General features: G+C 44.9%; 1 protein-coding gene across 1 annotated transcript in view; it reads left to right on the top strand.

Moving 5' to 3' along the window:
• The window catches only part of PCNX2 (pecanex 2), a 449190-nt gene that overhangs the window by 43053 nt on the left and 386409 nt on the right, over positions 1-19728 (top strand). Inside the window, exons 3-5 of the mRNA XM_088448947.1 lie at positions 6552-6642; positions 10321-10363; positions 16715-16813. Of these exons, the coding sequence (XP_088305073.1) occupies positions 6552-6642; positions 10321-10363; positions 16715-16813 (233 nt within the window). The remainder of the gene's footprint in view (positions 1-6551; positions 6643-10320; positions 10364-16714; positions 16814-19728) is intronic.

Here is a 19728-nt window from a genome sequence, read left to right as displayed (position 1 = left end):
AGTTTACACCAATAACAGCATCTCTGATATGGCATCTTCATCTAAATGTGGACACTCAGGTGCACAATGAAAATCCTCTGTTCTTATTGCCTCAGACAGTGTACTGCATATGTGAACGCAAACCACTGTTGGTAAGTTTAATGGTGCCTATACACGGTACGATCAGTCAGCGATAACTATATCGCTGACATCTCCCTGCACTTTCCCGGTGTGCTGGATGATCACTATCGATCATCCAGCACACCACAACCCACCAACAACGGGCCAGCGAACCACGACCAACAATCGCGGGTCCCTATGTAACCTGGTCGATATCGACTAGTTTGGCCTGCATGCACGGCCGATGGACGATATCGTTATCATCCATACGTGCCCGCGCATTGATGGTCATTTGAGGGTTGGAAGGCACCAAAAAAGTGAACGATAACGATATGAACGATATTGTTATTGTTCATATCGTGCATTTTTATCATACCGTGTGTACGCACCATTACTCTGCTTGTCTATGGAGTCATCTCTCATCAGCTTCTGATTAGAGCTTTTTTGCATTGGAGTTTTGCTAAGTCATTGCTTGGTGCTTGTGCAGCGATGTCTGAGCATGCTGCTGAATACTTAGACTGATTTTATTGGAAACATGCCTTAAACAGCCCTTGCAGATTATTTTTCAGACTCTTGTCTCTGTAAATATTTATTTATTTTTCTTAGCATTGTAATTACAACTTTCACCTATTAACACATTGCTTTATTCTTATTAAAACATACTAACACTTTAGTCAATCACTTCAGTAATATCACTCAGGTGCATGTAAGGGAGGGGTTAGTCTATACAAGAAACAAAAAGTAATCCCCCAGCACTCAGAATGAAATCAGCAATAAGAATTGAAAAGCTACATGGTGGTAGATAATTCAGAGATCTCGGTTGAATATATTTGCAAAAATATGGCTAAGCCTCCAGTCTACGTCACGGCGTCTCTGATACCGGAGGACTCAAGCATGGTGACGAAAAAACAGTGCTATCTCGGCTACAGCCCATGTAAAGATTTATTACTAAAATAGGGGTGGAGTTTCCACCCCGTGCGCAAACCAACTTGGGTAGTACCACCTCCCCTTAACTAGCACAGTGCGGATCCCTCCGTAGGATGTAGACCTGGTCCTCCCCAAAGGCAGCGACCGACTCGCTTCCCTAAAAGGGGAACTGCTAGCCAAGCACTGCTGCTCTAAATTGATCTGCAGAGGAGCACTGCTTTCCTCCAAATAAGGGGTCCGCTGACAACGTACCGCCATCTGCCACATAGGACCACTAACCATCCTCGAGACAAGAAGAAGGCCATACCTCTATTAAAGTCAAATCTGGCTTCACAATCACATTCTCTTGCAAAACAGTGTGAACATACTTCTTGCTAGCTGCTGCCAGCTCACCAACCCGCAGTGCCCCAAACAATACCAAAACTAAAGCCAAACTAAACAAAACTGCCTCATAATCCCCCAGGGCCACACCGGACACAGCTACTACCAGATCCTTCAATAACACGGTATCTATAGGTCTGTGCGAATCACCCAAACCTACTTGTTCTCTCGCCCAACCCTTCATAGCCTTAGAGAGGATAAAATACTTGGTCAGGTCGACCGAGCCCCGCAAGCGCAAAAAATATGAAATTCCTGGTAAAGCAGCGGACATCGCTGCCTTTGAATGACCCTTTTCATGCCAAAACCAAACAAACTCTATCATAGCATCCTGCAAACTCTTACCGAGATCCTTCTCAGCAATGAAAGCCTGCCAGACATTCCAAGCTGCCGAATAGGTCTTCAGCGTATCCGTAGCCAAAGCCTTCAGCACGAGTCCTTCAATGCCGGCCTGATGATCTGCCATACATGATCAGGACATGATAAACCACAAATGCTAGCCGCAGGCGCCAATGACCTAAACCTACTACATTGAAAACGGGACAATGCATCGGCTCTCTCGTTTTCAACACCCGGAACGTGCTTCACTGTAAATTCGATGTTCTTATGCAGACATATCAATATTAAATGCCTAAGCAATCTCCTTACGAACCCCAAAGCCTGCTCCGTGTGAACCCCCTAAAATCCAGACTAGCGAGGTCTTCCGCCAATAACAACCACCCATTGTTCCCTTAGAACTATGAGATGTTCACCGGTACTTAGGCGGCCGCCTGGTCTTATATCTCGGGGTAGTAGAGGTTCACACGAAGACACAATGGGATTCATTGGAGAGAGGAACGATAGGAACAGAAACTGGTATCCAGGAGACTTGAGAGTCGATGATGTGGCTGATGAACCGATGGTTCGGCTAGGAGCCGATTGTAGCAGACAGTACTCGATTGATGCAGTTTTGGTAGCCTGATGGTGCGGCTTAGAGCCGGTTGTAACAGACAGTACTCGTTGATGTGGCTTTGGGAGCCGATGGTGCGGCCTGGAGCCGGTAGTAGAAGAAAGAAAGAAGTTGATGAGGCTTTGAGAGCTGATGGTGCAGTTTGGAGCCGGTAACAGAGGATGGTACACAATTGATGAGGCTTTGAGAACCGATAGTGCTGCTTGGAGCCGGTAGTAGAATGAAGTACACAATTGATGCGGCTTTGTGAGCCGATGATGCAGCTTGATGCTGATTGTAAAAGAAAGAAAGTAATTATGAGGCTTTGAGAGCCGGTACGCAATTTAGTGTACAATTCTGTGTACTACGGCTTTGCGAGCCGATACGCAATTTCGTGTACTTCGGCTTTGAGATCCGGTACGCAGTTTAGTATATAAGTTTGTGTACAACTTTGTGTACGTCGGCTTTGAGTGCCGGTATGCAATTTAGTGTACAAGTTTGTGTACAATCCTGTCTACTTTGGCTTTGAGAGCCGTGAGGAAGGCAGGTTAGCTGGTGGCAGAAAGGGAGCTGCTGATGTGGCCAGGGAGCTGTAGGAGAGACAGGTGAGCCGATGGCAGCACAGAAGCTACTGGTGCGGCCAGGAAGCCATAGGAGAGGCAGGTGAGCCGATGGCAGCATGTAAGCTGCTGGTGCAGCCAGGGAGTCATAGGAGAGACAAGTTAACCCACACCAGCACAGGAGCTGCTGGTGTGGCTGAGCCGAGTGGACCTACAGGAACGCTATAGTCAGTGAGGCGGCAAAAGGCCAGAGTGTACAAATAGGAGAGGCCAATCATGCCGTGCTGTGGATGACACGTCACCTGCTGATGCGTGCGAATCGGCTAGCAACTGAGGGAAGCGGAATAACCCTGTCCTGACCAGGTAAACTTCTCAAAGGAGACAAGTCGTGACCGCGACTTGTAACAGGCCTGCACTACTCCCAGGTTATCGCACCAAAATACAATCCTGCGATTATTAAGCTGTGAAGCCCACAACTCCACCACCACTACAATCAGAAATAGTTCTAAAAGGAGCATTTTGTCATGTGGTGGGCCTTTTTAACACCTGTGGTGGTTCTTTCCAACCTGCGACAAAATACCCTACCCATAGGTTCGACCCGGCATGAGAAATTAAACAGACTGAGCAATGATTGCAATTGTTTCAATGAAACCTTCTTCGCAGAAATAAAAAATTCCAATAACTCACACTCCCCTGGATAGCCAAGGCTGGAGAGGGAAGGCACGGTAAGCCCGTCGCTGCACACGGCAGAGGAGGGAGGACGGGAGGAAACATACGTGGGTGCAGTGCGTGCCCCGCGTGTATAAGAGGATGCAGCCGCAGCTGATAATGGTCAGGCTGCCTCCACTAAGCGGCACGTGGGGGGGTGCAGCGCGTGGGGGGAAGGTGCAGCGCCTGGGGATGCATTGCGGCGGGGACAGGGCATGACGCGGACGGGCTGACTGGCAAAGCAGGGAGAGGTTGATAATGTGGACTGCAAGGGCAGCAAGCGAGGAGAGGGTGGAGATGTGACAGTAGTGGGAGGAATGAAAAGGGTGGTTAGAGGGAAAAGAAAAAAGAAAAGGGGGAGAGTTGGAGAAGCAAGGACAGAGAAAAAGGTTGGGAAATGAACAAGAGGTTAGAAAAATGGAGGATAAGGCTGAGGAAGAAATAAAAGAGAAAAGGCAAATATGCTCAGTGAGACACTGTGTACTTATCCAGGCGATCACAAACTGAAAAGAGGAAACTCACTCCTCCACCAGTCCTAATATAAGATAACAGAGTCCGCCTACACAGAACTACTGATCTTCATTGATCTAATACAACAACCACTTACAACACGTCAACAAAAAATCAATTCTAACCAGTGTCAAAACTGAGTTTTATGGGTGTGCATAATTAGCATGGAAGCGTCATTGTACATGTCACTTGGTTGTATTTCAGCCTGCAGTGATCGCAGCGCTTGCGGTGGGGCAGGGTCTACCTCAAGCGATGCAGGCAGCTCCGATGGTTCTCGAAAGGTTCTGATTAATCATACACTTCCTGGAGATAACGTGTGCTAAGAAAGAAAAGTGAGCGTCTTTATACCGGCGTGCGCTCTCTCTGCTGTTGTTCTCTAAAACATAGAGGTGTACTTACACCAGACAGTGCGATCGCGGAATTTGCATACACGGCCACTTTTGACAGCGAGAGAGCGCAGCTTAGCGTCCGGGTCTGAATCGACCCCAGGGTGCTTATCTCCTCTCAAGCTTATGCTAGCTTTCGTGTACTTTATGATTTAAAATGTCATTATTGACCACCAAACTCTCCTAAAAAAGTAAAACAATAATAAACCAAAAAATGAACACTATAAATATATTTTTTCTGAGAATTTATCTTTTCAAATCGTAAAGGTTTATTAAAGCTTATCAAACTAAAAGAACAGAAAGCAATACAGTACAGGTAATTGCCATACGTAACACGTAGGGCAAAACGTAATGAAAATACTTGAAATAATCCATTCATTGATAAAGAAGGGGAGAGAGTGGCAGAGCCTGCCGTGAAAGAAAATTGTAGGAAAAAGGGAGTGTGAAAAGGGCCGAGGGGCTCACAAAATTAGCCCTCGACTTGTAGCAGGCATGAGATTGCTACAGGTGAATATATTATAGGTCTAGGAGTGCAAGGGGCCATATATACCTAAAGACAGAGGAAGAAGGGAGGTAAGTGGGATAGGGGAAAGGAGGCGCATAGGGGAAATTGATCATTGGGGAGGGTAACGAGAGAAAATGATTTAGATTGTATAGCAAGAGTCCAGAAAGGGTCACTTTATGAAACGTACCATAACTTAGAATGTATTTTAAAATTATTTTCTCCATTTAAAGCAGAAATAAAAGAATTAAAAATTGTTCAAAGGTATTATCTGAAAATCATGACTCCATTTAACCAAACTACAAGCATTTTACACCATTTTATTTATTTGGCAAAAATACTGTCGTCAATCGAAGGTTAAGTAACTGACTTATCTAACCATACACTATAGAAGGCCTTACATAAATTGGAGAAAAAAAATTAACCTATACATTGAAGTTTGGTATATTTTTCTTTCTAATAAATGTCAATTAATTCATATAGTTTTACATAAGATTTAGCGGCCTGTTTATCATTTGTCTTCCATACAATTATCTAGAAACTGCAGTTTCTGCTTAATTTTATGAATTGTTGCTATGTACTAATAGCACAATGCAGGAGATTTCACAGAATTTCACAGAACCCTTGAGACAGCCCCCAAAGGACAAGTGTGTCAAAAAAATCCGGAAAAAAAAACATAAGAACGCCCCAAAAAAGTACTTTTATTTTGGGGGCGAAAAAGTACAAAGTGGGGGGACAAGCATAAAAACTAGCGAAGGATGGGTCAGGTGTTTTTGGGATTGCAGGTGCATGCAACAGGTGCGTTATTTCACGTTTTTTAAAACTTCACTTTAGAGACATAAGAATATGCTAGTACCCATTTTCAAGTACCGCAAATGTGACTGGACTACTTATTTTGTCCAAAAATACTGCTTTATGCTATTCTTCACCACTTTAACAAGGACGCTAATAACAAGGATTTTAAACAACTTCAGTACCCCAAATAGTTTTATTAGAGCTATTGGATCACTTCTACATTGATCCCCAATGTTAGTGCATCTTTTTTTTGGGGGGGGGGGTTTCAGACTGATTTCCCCTATTCTGACAGTACTTTCCGTCTGTTCTGCATTCGCCGCTTGCCATTTTTGCCTGGTTAGTAATTGAATAGGGCGTAAAGCGGGACGCGCACGATAAGTTTCCGCGTCCAAAACACGCGATGTAGGCGTAAAGTCGGGCAGGCGAAACTTTCTCGCCAATGCAAAACTAATTGAATACCGCCCTAAGGCAGACTTACAGTTGTTACTGATGCTTCTACCATGTGAGATACTCATTATTGACAGGTTGAATCAAGCAAGCTGTAGTAGGGGAGAGAATTGCATTAGTGAGCTGCTGACTAAAGGTAAGAATGCTTATTATTAATTCTCAGTAAGTCTTATCTTACTGCACTGGGACCTGCATGTGATCCAAGACAGGTTTATTATATTATTTTCAAAATGGTCACAGATGTAGAAAAACCGTATCGTTAGAATAATGTACAATCTACAATCAAATATCTTTTTATGTTTTTTCAGTAGCAATTCAAAAGATGCTGGTGTAGAGTCAAATATGCAAGACATCTCTCAGTGCCATCAAGACAGCAATAGCAATATTTCTTCAGATTCACTGGTCAGTATATATTAGTAAATATTTAACAATATACATTTCATGCTGTATATAATTTTCACAAACATAGCTGAGTGTGGATCATTATGTTTAGGAATTATGTAGGTAGTTAGCAGTATGATTATGTAGCGGTTAGTATGATTATGCAGTGGGATGTACTTAGGATACCGGCGAGCGCTATCCCGCCCGCCGATATCCCGACAGCCGCGTCCCGACATGGGACTATAGGTAGGCGTCAAAATCCTGAAGCCCATCATTATCCCCACTTCTAAATCCCGACACCCAGCTTACTGAACAAAGGTAAGCCGGGTGTAGCCGCGGGGGGGGGGGGGGGGGGTGTAGGGTTAGCGTTAGGGACCTCCGCAGGGACTTAGGGTTAGACCCACCCCGAGAGGGTTAGGGTACGGAAAGGGGGGGTTAGGGTTAGGCAACCCCTTCGGGACGGTTGAGTTTAGGGTTAGGTTTAGGCACTAATGGGGGAGGTTAGGGTTAGGCACTAAGGGGGGAGGTTAGGGTTAGGCACCACTATGGAAGGGTTAGGGAGGTAGATGGGAGGGTTAGACTACTTACCTGATGCTGTCGGTATTTGATCCGCCGGCAAAACAGCAGCCGGCATTACATACCAATTCCGTTTGTAGAATGATTATATAGTGGTTAGTTAGCAGTATGATTATGTACAGTAGTGGTTAGTTACACGGCAGTAACTAGGGGAATGCGTCCAGTGACCTTGGTTCTGGCTAGCAGGGTGCCTGGAAGGGCACCCTGCAGATGCTGTCCTTTAGACGCTACAGACAAGCACTCTGCAGTCTGTACAGTCGATTGGAGCCTCTTCTGAACTGATTGGCTTGGAGTAAACAATCCTTCAATATCATTTGCATTACTGGCATTCATTTCACAAATTGTTTAAAAAAAAAATAAAAAAATTTCAATATTCCGTGTGTCACTCTCATGTGGTGTAGGCAGCTTCATAGGGCCTAGTAGGTTCTAGAGAGGCCACTGGTAACCTGCCACTGCCATGTTTTAAAATCCATTTTTTTTATCTATTTATAATACCTGTACTTTGATCTGACTGTTACACACAAGGAGGTAGGTGAGGTCCCTGCGGCTCTGTTGATCCTCTGGACGTGGCGGGCATGACCATGGAAGAAGAGGTTCACTATTCAAACATAAAGAGAAAGGAATGGGTGCAATTGTGCTGCCAATGCTTTAATGCACATTGCAGGGGCACCGGCAGTTAGTCTGTTGCACAGTGTCACACTGGCAGCTGAGTGCAGACAGAAATCCTCTTCCTCCCCTCGAGTCTCTGTCCTCTCCGCATCTCATCTCACTTGTTCTGTAACCCCAGACAGAGACATGACATGCACCTTCAAGGACAGGTACATTTCTGGGGATGGACGTGGGATCTATAAGTGTTACCTGGGGGTGAGGTGTAAGTTTTTATGGGGGACAGGGGAGACAGATAAAGAAAATGTGATGGGACACATGGAAGACATACAGGAGCAGTGAACAAATGCAGGGAATACTTCACAGAGATGTAGGAACATATAAGACATTCAGGAAAGATGAATTAACACAGGAGAAATGGGTACAGTATATAATTAAAAAGCATCTAAAATCAACTTTACACTACTAAAAAGTGTGAAACACTTAAGCTTCTGGTGGCCCAGGCAGTCCACATGATATAAAAGAAAACGTGATTCATCAGACCAGGCCACCTTCTTCCACTGCTCCATGGTCCAGTTCTGCCGATCACATGCCATTGTAAGAGCTTTCGGTGATGGACAGGGGTCAGCATGAGCACTCTGACTGGTCTGAGACTATGCAACCTCATACGCATCCAGCTGTGATTCACTGTGCGTTCTGACACCTTTCTATCATAGCCAGGATTAACTTTATTACTTTTTCAGCAATTTGTGCTACAGTAGCTCTACTGTGGAATCAGACCAGAAGGGTTAGCCTTCACTCATCACTCATCCCAACATGCCCCCTCATTTGCTTAATTATTTCTCCATAAGCACACAGACCCACACTTGCCATAAAATGCCACTAACATGCCCTCATGTCCCACATGTGCTTCACATCTCCCCCACATGCCACCCATACTTTCTGTCGCAGAGCGCCAGACACCAGCTGCTACTTACCGGGTCCGGTGTCGTTGGGGACCTGGCCGTCGGTGGGCGTGCATTCCCCGGTGCAGGCTGCTGGCAGCCAACAAATTCCCGTCCTTTCCCCTCACCGGGACTGGAACACTGGCGGCCGCGGCTCCCATAGGGACACGCAAGCCGTCCTGTGTAAAATTTAAAGGGGCAGACGTGCCAAACGTGATGTCACGTTTGGCGCAAATATTGAGTAGGCAGGGTATATAAGGGGGTTCCGGGGCACAATCCAGTGCTAGAGTACAGGCTGTCAACCATACTCCAGCATTACTAGTAATACTTACTGCTCATTCCTCACCTCGGCTTTGTTCGTGACTTGATTCCGTCTCATCCCTGGTACTGCGCTTGATATTCCTTCACATTTCCCTGTAACCTGTTTTTGTCTGACCCTTGGTACCAGCTTATCTGTTTGGTTCTGACCCGGCTCGTCGACTACGCTTTCCTCGAACACTGCTTAATCCCAGAATACACCAGCACCTGTATTAGGGAACCAAGTCTGAGGGCTACAACCTGCACGTTGGATGCAGACTCCGCGCCTCAGTACTAAGTCTCGTCAATCCCGAAATTTGGGCTAGCATCCGTTATCCATTTGGGAATTGTGACACTTTTCCACATGCCATCTAGACATTACTATATTCCTCCAGCTCTCCCCATATGCCAATTATACTTCCCCTTATGTCACTAGCTAATCTAGGGAAGGATTCAGAGATGGACGCCAAATGTACGTTTTTTCTCCTATGCATGCACTGGAGTTGCACTGCATATATGCCGCGATGGTCGTGTGACGGTGGTCGCAGAGAGGATTTATTTGCAATTTGATTGACTGGAAGGGACCATTTGTGGGCAGCAGCCGGGGTGGTGACTCAAATACAGGCATGTCAACACTGTTTTCTGAATGTGTCCCAGCCTGTGACTGCGATCCCGAACACAGTTGCAAAATCTCCGGCTTCACACTTCCAACGCCCATTCTGTGTAACCATAGGAATACTAATTGACTGATCTGCATCCTATGATGCGTCTTTGTATGGAAACAGTTAGATTTGCGAAGTCGCCGGTGGGCGTCCCAGTACAAATCCAGGTAGCTGCGACATTTGCATATTTTTGCACAGTCGCTTCGTACCAGGTCGCAGTCACAGTGGGATTTGCGTCTATCTCTGAATCAGGCCCCTAATAACTTATAATAAAGGTAAAATTAAAATGTTTTTCTCTAAACTACATGTGGTTTTCTCTATACTGTACCTATGTGGTTTGAGACTTTGCAAACTGCAGCATAGTAAATCCGACAGTTTGGCTCTGGTAATCACATGCAATGTGTGGTTGTTTATAAACTGTTTCCAAAACTGCTGCTGAGTAAATCTCCACCTCATAGAGTGGTAGGGTTTTACTTATTTACATGCAATGTTATGTTATTTATATAGCAATTATATATGCATGAATAATGTTTGTATAAGTTTAATCATTTTTTATTTTGTCTTAATTGTGATGGAGATGTATTTACATTGTGCTATGATTTTATACATTATAGGTAATGCAGACACAGACATTAGACCACTGTGAAGAATTCAAAGGTTTTTAACTTTCTTTTCTTTTGATACTGATTTAAATGTTATATGTAAAATTATATTCTAGATGGTAACAAATTATCACCAAGGGGGTGCAAAGATCAATCTGCTAATAAATATATTCATAAAAATGTTTTAAATTATACATATAAACAAGTCACATCAATAAACACAGTACAATATAAATGCTTCACTTTCATTAATAATAGGTAATAGACTTTTTCATATAAATGATAAAGACTGTGAGGTTGAGCATGACGCTAAGCCAGATACAAACAGTGGCTAGCGCTCGCCCTGCCCCTGGCGCATTGTGACAGCATTTAGTATTTCCGGAGGACTTGGGGATGAGCATAGTGCTAAGCCATACGTCACCAGTGGCTAGCGCTCTGCCCCTGCCCCTGGAGCATTGTGACAGCATTTAGTATTTCTGTAGGACTTGGGGATGAGCATAGTGCTAAGCCATACATCACCAGTGGCTAGCGCTCTGCCCCTGCCCCTGGAGCATTGTGACAGCATTTAGTATTTCTGTAGGACTTGGGGATGAGCATAGTGCTAAGCCATACATCACCAGTGGCTAGCGCTCTCCTCCTCCCCCTGGAGCATTGTGACAGCATTTAGTATTTCCGTAGGACTTGGGGTTGAGCATAGTGCTAAGCCATACATCACCAGTGGCTAGCACTCTCCTCTTCCCCCTCCCCCTGGAGCATTGTGACAGCATTTAGTATTTCCGTAGGACTTGGGGATGAGCATAATGCTAAACCATACATCACCAGTGGCTAGCGTTCTCCTCCTCCCCCTGAAGCATTGTGACAGCATTTAGTATTTCCGTAGGACTTGGGGATGAGCATAATGCTAAACCATACATCACCAGTGGCTAGCGTTCTCCTCCTCCCCCTGGAGCATTGTGACAGCATTTAGTATTTCCGTAGGACTTGGGGATGAGCATAGTGCTAAACCATACATCACCAGTGGCTAGCGCTCTCCCCCTCCCCCTCCCCCTGGAGCATTGTGACAGCATTTAGTATTTCCGGAGGACTTGGGGATGAGCATAGTGCCAAGCCATACGTCACCAGCGGCTAGCACTCTCCTCCTCCCCCTGGAGCATTGTGACAGCATTTAGTATTTCCGGAGGACTTGGGGATGAGCATAGTGCTAAGCCATACGTCACCAGTGGCTAGCGTTCTCCTCCTCCCCCTGGAGCATTGTGACAGCATTTATTATTTCCGTAGGACTTGGGGATGAGCATAGTGCTAAACCATACATCACCAGTGGCTAGCGCTCTCCCCCTCCCCCTCCCCCTGGAGCATTGTGACAGCATTTAGTATTTCCGGAGGACTTGGGGATGAGCATAGTGCTAAGCCATACGTCACCAGTGGCTAGCACTCTCCTCCTCCCCCTGGAGCATTGTGACAGCATTTAGTATTTCCGGAGGACTTGGGGATGAGCATAGTGCTAAGTCATACGTCACCAGTGGCTAGCACTCTCCTCCTCCCCCTGGAGCATTGTGACAGCATTTAGTATTTCCGTAGGACTTGGGGATGAGCATAGTGCTAAACCATACATCACCAGTGGCTAGCGCTCTCCCCCTCCCCCTCCCCCTGGAGCATTGTGACAGCATTTAGTATTTCCGGAGGACTTGGGGATGAGCATAGTGCTAAGCCATACGTTACCAGCGGCTAGCACTCTCCTCCTCCCCCTGGAGCATTGTGACAGCATTTAGTATTTCCGGAGGACTTGGGGATGAGCATAGTGCTAAGCCATACGTCACCAGTGGCTAGCGTTCTCCTCCTCCCCCTGGAGCATTGTGACAGCATTTATTATTTCCGTAGGACTTGGGGATGAGCATAGTGCTAAACCATACATCACCAGTGGCTAGCGCTCTCCCCCTCCCCCTCCCCCTGGAGCATTGTGACAGCATTTAGTATTTCCGGAGGACTTGGGGATGAGCATAGTGCTAAGCCATACGTCACCAGTGGCTAGCACTCTCCTCCTCCCCCTGGAGCGTTATGACAGCATTTAGTATTTCCGGAGGACTTGGGGATGAGCATAGTGCTAAGTCATACGTCACCAGTGGCTAGCACTCTCCTCCTCCCCCTGGAGCATTGTGACAGCATTTAGTATTTCCGGAGGATTTGAGGATGAGCATAGTGCTAAGCCATACATCACCAGCGTCTCATCCTGGCTCAAAGGGGATAAGGTAAACAGTACAGGTTCTCTTTTGCGCAGTATTCAGAAGACAGTAATAAATCAAAAGGTATCACCAAAATACCCCTTTATATGGAAAGATAAAAACAAACGTGGAGTAACGCGCTTCTTTTATACTCAGAACTTGATGGTACGACCAGCTTTGTATTGTGTAAACACTTCTGAAAATGATGGAAGCCTTGGATTCTCACACTTCATTTGGCGCTTGAAACCTCAAAAAAATGTGAGAAAGGTGCTTCCCATAATATAAAATCATTTAATAACTTCAATATCCATATACCTATGTGAACTTCAGAGAAAACATAAATAGCAGGTGTGTCTTTGTACCACAAGGACTAATTTCAGGTATGCAGACACACCTGCTATTTTTGTTATATACATTGGGTATAAATCTTCTATTATACCCTGTGATTCCTAAGAAAGCTCTCGCTTATTATTTAGGGGTCGTGCCAATTTTGTATTGCCTCAATTTTATTAAGTTGGGGCAACAGCAGATCAGAGAAGCCGGCAGAGGAGTCTGATTACACAAGACGCATCCTGCGGCGTTAGCATGTTATCACCTTGTATGCAGCGACTATGTGATTAGCATACAGGCCTAATGTTTAATGACTTGTTTTACCAAGTATGTCAGGTAACAAATCTCTTTGTCTTCCGAAAAATTCTTTAGCCTCATGCTATTATATAGTTGAGAGGAATTTAGCTATTATTACTTCAGGAATTAAAGGTACTCCAGTTACCGGAGGAACCTGGGTGGCTGACAGAGCTACTCTATCTTTCCAAGGTTTTATAAGACACAGTAGATCTGTTCTGATTTTCTTTTCCCAGGCTAGTACACCTTATAATTAACCTCACCCACTTATTCTATCATTTCAAATGATCCTTGCCATGTGGCCAAGAATTTATTTTCTACCATGGGAACCAAAATAAGCACTCTGTCCGCAGGAGCAAAGGTGCATAATTGAGCATTACAATTGTTTACCCTTTATCGTGCCTTTTAGGCCTACTTGAAAGTACGCTCTCACTATTGGCACCACTGCATCTATTCTTTACTGCATCTGTGAAACATGTTCAATAACTCTCTTATAAGGTCTGGGTTGCACCTCCCTTGTCTCTTTTGCAATATCCAGCAATTGTCTTTGTTGACATATTACACAATGGTATCGCTTCTGGGTATCTAGTAGCATAATCCATTATCACCAAAATGTTCTGATGAACCGAGCAGACTTTTTTAGAGGTCCATTCAAATCCATAGCTATTCTCTCAAATGGGACCTCAATAATGGGCAATTAGACAAGCAGACTTCTATAATGTTGCAAGGGAGGGATGATACTGACACATCTTTATGGACCCCTGGCTAAAAAACAAGCTGCACAATTTTCTCAGAAGTGTTTTCTACCCCTAGATGTCCCGCAGTTTTGTGACCATGAACCAGGTCCTACACCATTCTTCTATATGCCTTAGGAACTATCAAAGGTTGTTGATGATGAGAGAGGAGGAAAAGTTAGTTGAGGCAAACCCTAATGACCCCGGCAAGTATGCAACATAAAATACTGTCAGAAATTCAACGGATGGGAGTGAAATGAAACATGGAGCACCTGCCAAAGAATATCTGAAAGTCTATTAGTAGTGGGGCTTTGGTAGAATAAGGTATTTTAGTGATTCTAAGGATTCTAGATCTGTCATTCCAGTTTCATTTTTCAAATAAGTTGAGATCAGCACCTGATGTAGAAAGGGGGGTAATTTTTTCCCAGTGACTTGCTGTATTTCAATATATATTTTTACAAGTGGAGTTAAAATCCCAGGTTAAGGCTTGTGGTGAAACACTGCATGTACAGTAAGTTGCGGCATCCTGGGTCATGAATGCACATTTGCAAGACCCAGCGATGTGGTAACAATACTCTTACTGCTCTCTCACTCAGCTGCTTCGGCAATATTTTTTTTTTCAAAATTGTAATTATTGAGCGACTAATGGCAATACAAGTAAGGGTCAAAGAACACAGTAATAACCAGAGACCATAAACAGAGAAGTAAAAGCAAAGTATTACAATCAAAGAGTTCCTAACAAGGTGTGGCACCTATAGCAGACTATGCACCATACAGTATTGAATGTTGAGAGGCACAATGCAATCAATAAGAAAATAATAGAAAAAAAAATTCTCAAGGCCGTCATATAGGGGAAAAAAGTTGGAGCCATAATTCAGTTTTCAGTGGAGTATACAAAAGAAAAATAAAAGGAGGTTGGGTGAGGAAGGGAAGAAAGAATGGACAAGGAAAGGATAAAGGAGAGAAAGAAAAAAGCACTAAGCCTAGGAGAAGGAATCTGGAACAGCAACAAGTCGCCGCACAGAGGGCAATAGGTTAGGATAAAAGAAGAGGCCATAACATTGGTTAGGATAAAGGAAGAGGCCGTAACTACCTATCCATTACAGGGGAAGGTTGGAGAGAGAGATTTAGTCCAAAGATAGAGATGGAGGTGCCCCCACCCTCCCTCAAGGGGACACAGCATAATTTAGCAAATATGCCAGTTATACTGGGGGGGTCACTCAGTAATATTCGGGTTGCATACCATTTTGTGGTCTGAAAGCAGGTCTTAATTTGGGACTTAATAGCATCAGGTAAGGAGTCTATTTAACTTTCCCAAATGGTGAAAACATTTTTTAACCTGTACCTCCTTGCGGAGAGAGGCCTCAATCCAATCTATTTCAAATACTAAAAGATTGTAAAAGAGCAAGGGATAGCGGGTGTGGAGAAAGCCATTGCTGCATGGTACACTTATACGCTACTGCAGAATGAATAGTTAAACATTTCTTCCTACAGTGACTCAGATACCAAAATGGCCCATGTCAATGGGAGAAAGTTTTAACAAAACTGACATAGCATATTGTTTTATTTAGGCCCAGAATCTTTTGATCAGATGGCAGTTCCAGAAGCAGTAATACAGGATGGCAGGAAAAGTGGCACATCTAAGTCACTCAGGGGAATGATATATTCCAATCACACGAGCTCTAGATGGAGACCAATAGCCCAAATAAAATATTTTATACAGCATCTCTTTTTAGATCATTGCTGGCATTGAGCAAAGCATATAAGAGAGGGCAGTCAAAATCTAAGAGAGCTGAAGGTGTGGAAACTGCTCCTACCAAGCAACAAGACCCATCTGATATTCACAAGAGAAGAGTGGAATGCCTACCTTTATGAGGGAGTAATATAAGCAGATGGCCTTTTAAGAGTGATGTCTGACCAGAAATGCATTATCCAGCGTATTAACCCAGATAGATGGAGAAATGTTAGGGAGAACCGTAGGGTCATAGTGTTGGGTCTAAAGAAAGGGAAAATGGTTGGGGCGCCAAAAATCATACCTTCAGTGGCTTCAGCAATGATCAGAGGTTTGTGAGTCCCACTATCTACCAACAATCTGATAGAAGATAGATCCGCAGCCGACCAGGACAAAAAAGAAAAGGTAGTATGGCCTCTCTGATTTCAGGATTACCCAGCGGAGGGAGATACAAGTATAGCGAAGACTAGACGTTCAACTGCTATAATTTTGAGTTTAACCAAACCATCCTAGTGGCCATCAGCAGAGGATTATTCAGAACCGAGGACGGGATGTCTTTTCTAGCCATGAGTAGAAATGAAGTGAGGTAGAGGCCCGGTAACAATCATTTTTCGAAATTAAAATGAGCATATAGCTTTAATGAAGATAGCCAATCTTTACTATACTCTGCCAATATTTTAACTAGAAATGGCAGTGATAATAGATTATTAATTGTTGCAAGAAGTGGCGATAGAAAATCTGTGTTGTCGCTGCATTTTAATAAATAGGGCCCATAAGTCCCATACATGATCATGATGCTGCATGAGTCTGCTAGGCAATATGGAACCATGTACCTGCTCAAACTCCAATTATGTAATTTAGTAATGTATGTGATGTGACCTGCTATATAATAAATGCAGCAGCAGGTAGTCCTGCAGTAGTTATAAGGACTCCTAGATGTTCTCAATGCCGCATGGGCCCATCTAGGACTCATTGTAAAACATCCAAATTAACTGTAATTGATGTATTTCATATTGTAGTAAGTAAGTAAATATATATATATATATATATATATATATATACACACACAAACACACTCTTTTTTTTAAAATTTATAGCATCAGGAAGGTTAAGGGAAGGAGAATCAAAGCTCCGGTCAGAGGGCTGCTCCCCTGTCCATGAGGTGGAGCTTCCAGGGCCCAGTGGCAGCCCACAAGGTATGTACTGTATGTTTACCACACTTGATTGCAGTATTTGCAGTACAGTAAGTCAGTAAAATCGGTACATAAAAGTTTGATCAGCCGTGAGGAATGAAGTGTCTCATGTTAGTTTGACCAGTGTGAATTGAAGTGCAGTGGTGAGATCCAAGAAGATAACAGATACCACACAAGGTATACTGTATGTTTTGTGTTGTTTTGTGGCTGAAATTGTACCGATTGCAACAATATATATCGATGTTCTGATAAAAAGCATGCAGTCTTATTGTGATATGTAAGGTAAGCTGTACTGCTGTGACGTTTACCAAAGAACAAGTGCACAGTAAAATCACAGATATAAGTCCGTTCTGTTAGAGTAGATAATATTTGATGAGCAACAAAGTCTTGCAAATATACACTATTAAAAGGACAATATATTACTGACTGTGTTGTCCCCTTAGGATTTGTGAGCCAACTTGTAATGTGGGTCACTGGTGGAAACTGGTGACACCGTGCTGATCAGAGGCTTGTGATTCAAACAGCTTGTTGTAAAATGCTGTATCCCTTTTAGTTAGTGATCGGCACTTGCCGATAGAACAGATTGGGCATCCAAAATGATGGCATTGAGTGCTTTACTGGCTCTATTCGTTGTCACTTATATCAGATATCTCCTGCTTACCTTTCTCTCCCGATATGACCCGCTATTGCCATTCAGTAGTATGTATGGGGACAGAAATTCATCAAGCTCTGAAAATACTATATTTTTGTAGCTTGACTGCAGGAGCATTCACCATCTTCAGATGGCGTTTGCTTTCGAACTCGGTGCTGACCCCTCTCCTTTTGTGCGTCTGCATGAACTCTAGGTCATACAGGCGCACTAGCACTGCCAGTCAGACTCGGCAGTGCTAATTAAGTTTCACTAGTGAACAGATTAGTTGAGACAGCTTATTGTCGGATCAGATATCTCCGCACCATATCAATGGCAAATTGCTTCGGCGCTCGCGGCGAGTTGGAATGTTATTTATCGGACCCCGATAATTAACATAATGAATAGAGCCTATAATCAGCTTTGTGTACTGATTGTAAAGTGCAGTGTGAAAATCCAACAATAAAACAAAGTTACTGACGCATTTCTTTTTTCAGTAGTGATTTCCTCAGAGGACCTGGCCAAAGTCTCAGTGGCCCTGCAACTGTGTCAGCCCCCTTAGGTTTATTTATAATAGAAGTAACTATTTGCAGGAGTATACTGAAAATAAACTAGCACATGTCCAGTCCTACTATAGGACATGAATGTATATTCTCTGTCTGCACAATATTGAATTGACCACATATAAAACAAATTTTAACAAATAACAAAAGTGTAATGCCCAAATGTCTTTTGGGATAATTTCCTTTACCTTTCTCCTGCGAACAACCTAACTTGGGATTCACACTTCTGTACTGATCCACTGCTAGTGATAGTTTGTTAATATCTATAATGGTTGAGCCTCCCCAGGACGTTAATGTTTATTTTACAAAATGTAATTCAAGTTACAAAAGAAGTTAGATACTTTTCTACTTCAGGGTCCATAGGGTATCCACAGGATACCTTGGGGGTATAGGTGTGACGTCAGTCGCAGGGCACCAAAGAGTTAAGCTTTCAGCCTCCCAGGATGCACTAGGTCCCCCTCCTATACCCCGCCCCCGAGCCAAGGCACCTCAGTTTAGTTTGGTGCCCGGCCGGAGTCGGGTGCACCTGTTGGAGTGGGGGCTAGAAGAGCCCCTGAAGCTTTTTCTTCATGCAGCTGTGGCTGCACATCTGGATGAACAGCATGGACAGTCAGTCCTGACGTCCATGCTGTCTTCCCTACACCCCGCCGGTACCAGAACGCCGGTACTGATCCGGGGATGCTGGTGGGCATCTGGGGTCACAGCTAGCGGTGACCCCAGATGTTCCGGACCATGGCCGGATTCAAGGGGGACAGAGGTAAGCAGCGGGGTCCCGCGGTGGGTCCCCGCTGATCACATGGTCCTAAGTCCCCAGGCAGGGGGCTCCCTGGGGACTGGCTGCAGCGTGGAGCCAGGCGACCAACCTGCGCTTCCACTACCCCCTGGGACAGCGGACCGCAGCAGAGCGGTAGCGCTGCGGCGTCCCAGGGGTTAAATGCATGCCAGGGGAGCGCGCCTTCCCTGTCTCACAGCCGGCGCCTCCCCCGCTGCACACAGCCCTCTCTGCACTGTGCTGACTGGCCCTGTGTCAGCGCTCCTCCCCCTGGCCAGCCTTCTCTCTGCTCCTCGGCGGCCATCTTTTCAGAAGCATGGTGAACGCTGCTGGAAGCCTGCATTGGAAGCATCGTGGTCTGGGTCCCCCTGCATACCTCTCCTCCGCTGTGGTCAGGTCTGTGTATGCAGCGCTGTGTCCTACCAGGCCCTTTGTCTGTGTAGTTGAGTGATCAGCGCTGTTAGTGCAGGAATTGATTTTCTTTGCATTGTATGTGACTGTGCTAGCGCTGCTGCCTGTAACTTTTCTTCTCAAGACTGTCAGCTTTATTACTGTCCCTGTTCTTTCTGCTAAGCCCTTGCGGTGCGGTGCTGCAGGGTGGTCTCTCGCCTATTTAATATATAATTGGTGAGAGGGGTCACATACGTGGTGCCATCATGTCTGAAAGTGATTTTCCCCTCCGGCTACAGTGTACCACGTGTAAAGTACCGTTAGCGGAGGGGGAGGGTAGCGCGGAAGGCCTTTGCAGGCAGTGTTTGTCCATGGCGCGGCCTCTTACGGTTACAGCACCGGTACAGGAGCCGCCCTGGGCTTGTTTCGCTCAGGCGCTAACAGCTTTAGTGGGCCAGTTAGCTCCGCAGCCCGCGTTTACTCCGATGGGTTTGTCCCAGCAGTCTGTGGTGTCGTCACCCATGCAGGGTTTCCCACGACAATTGGTGGTACCCCACAGTCTCCC

Source organism: Taudactylus pleione, unplaced genomic scaffold (assembly GCF_031769625.1).
Source record: "Taudactylus pleione unplaced genomic scaffold, aTauple2 ptg000473l, whole genome shotgun sequence".
In the NCBI taxonomy this organism is placed as follows: domain Eukaryota; kingdom Metazoa; phylum Chordata; class Amphibia; order Anura; family Myobatrachidae; genus Taudactylus; species Taudactylus pleione.
The sequence above is the reverse complement of the archived record's forward strand: the minus strand, read 5'-3'. Positions and strand labels throughout refer to the sequence as shown.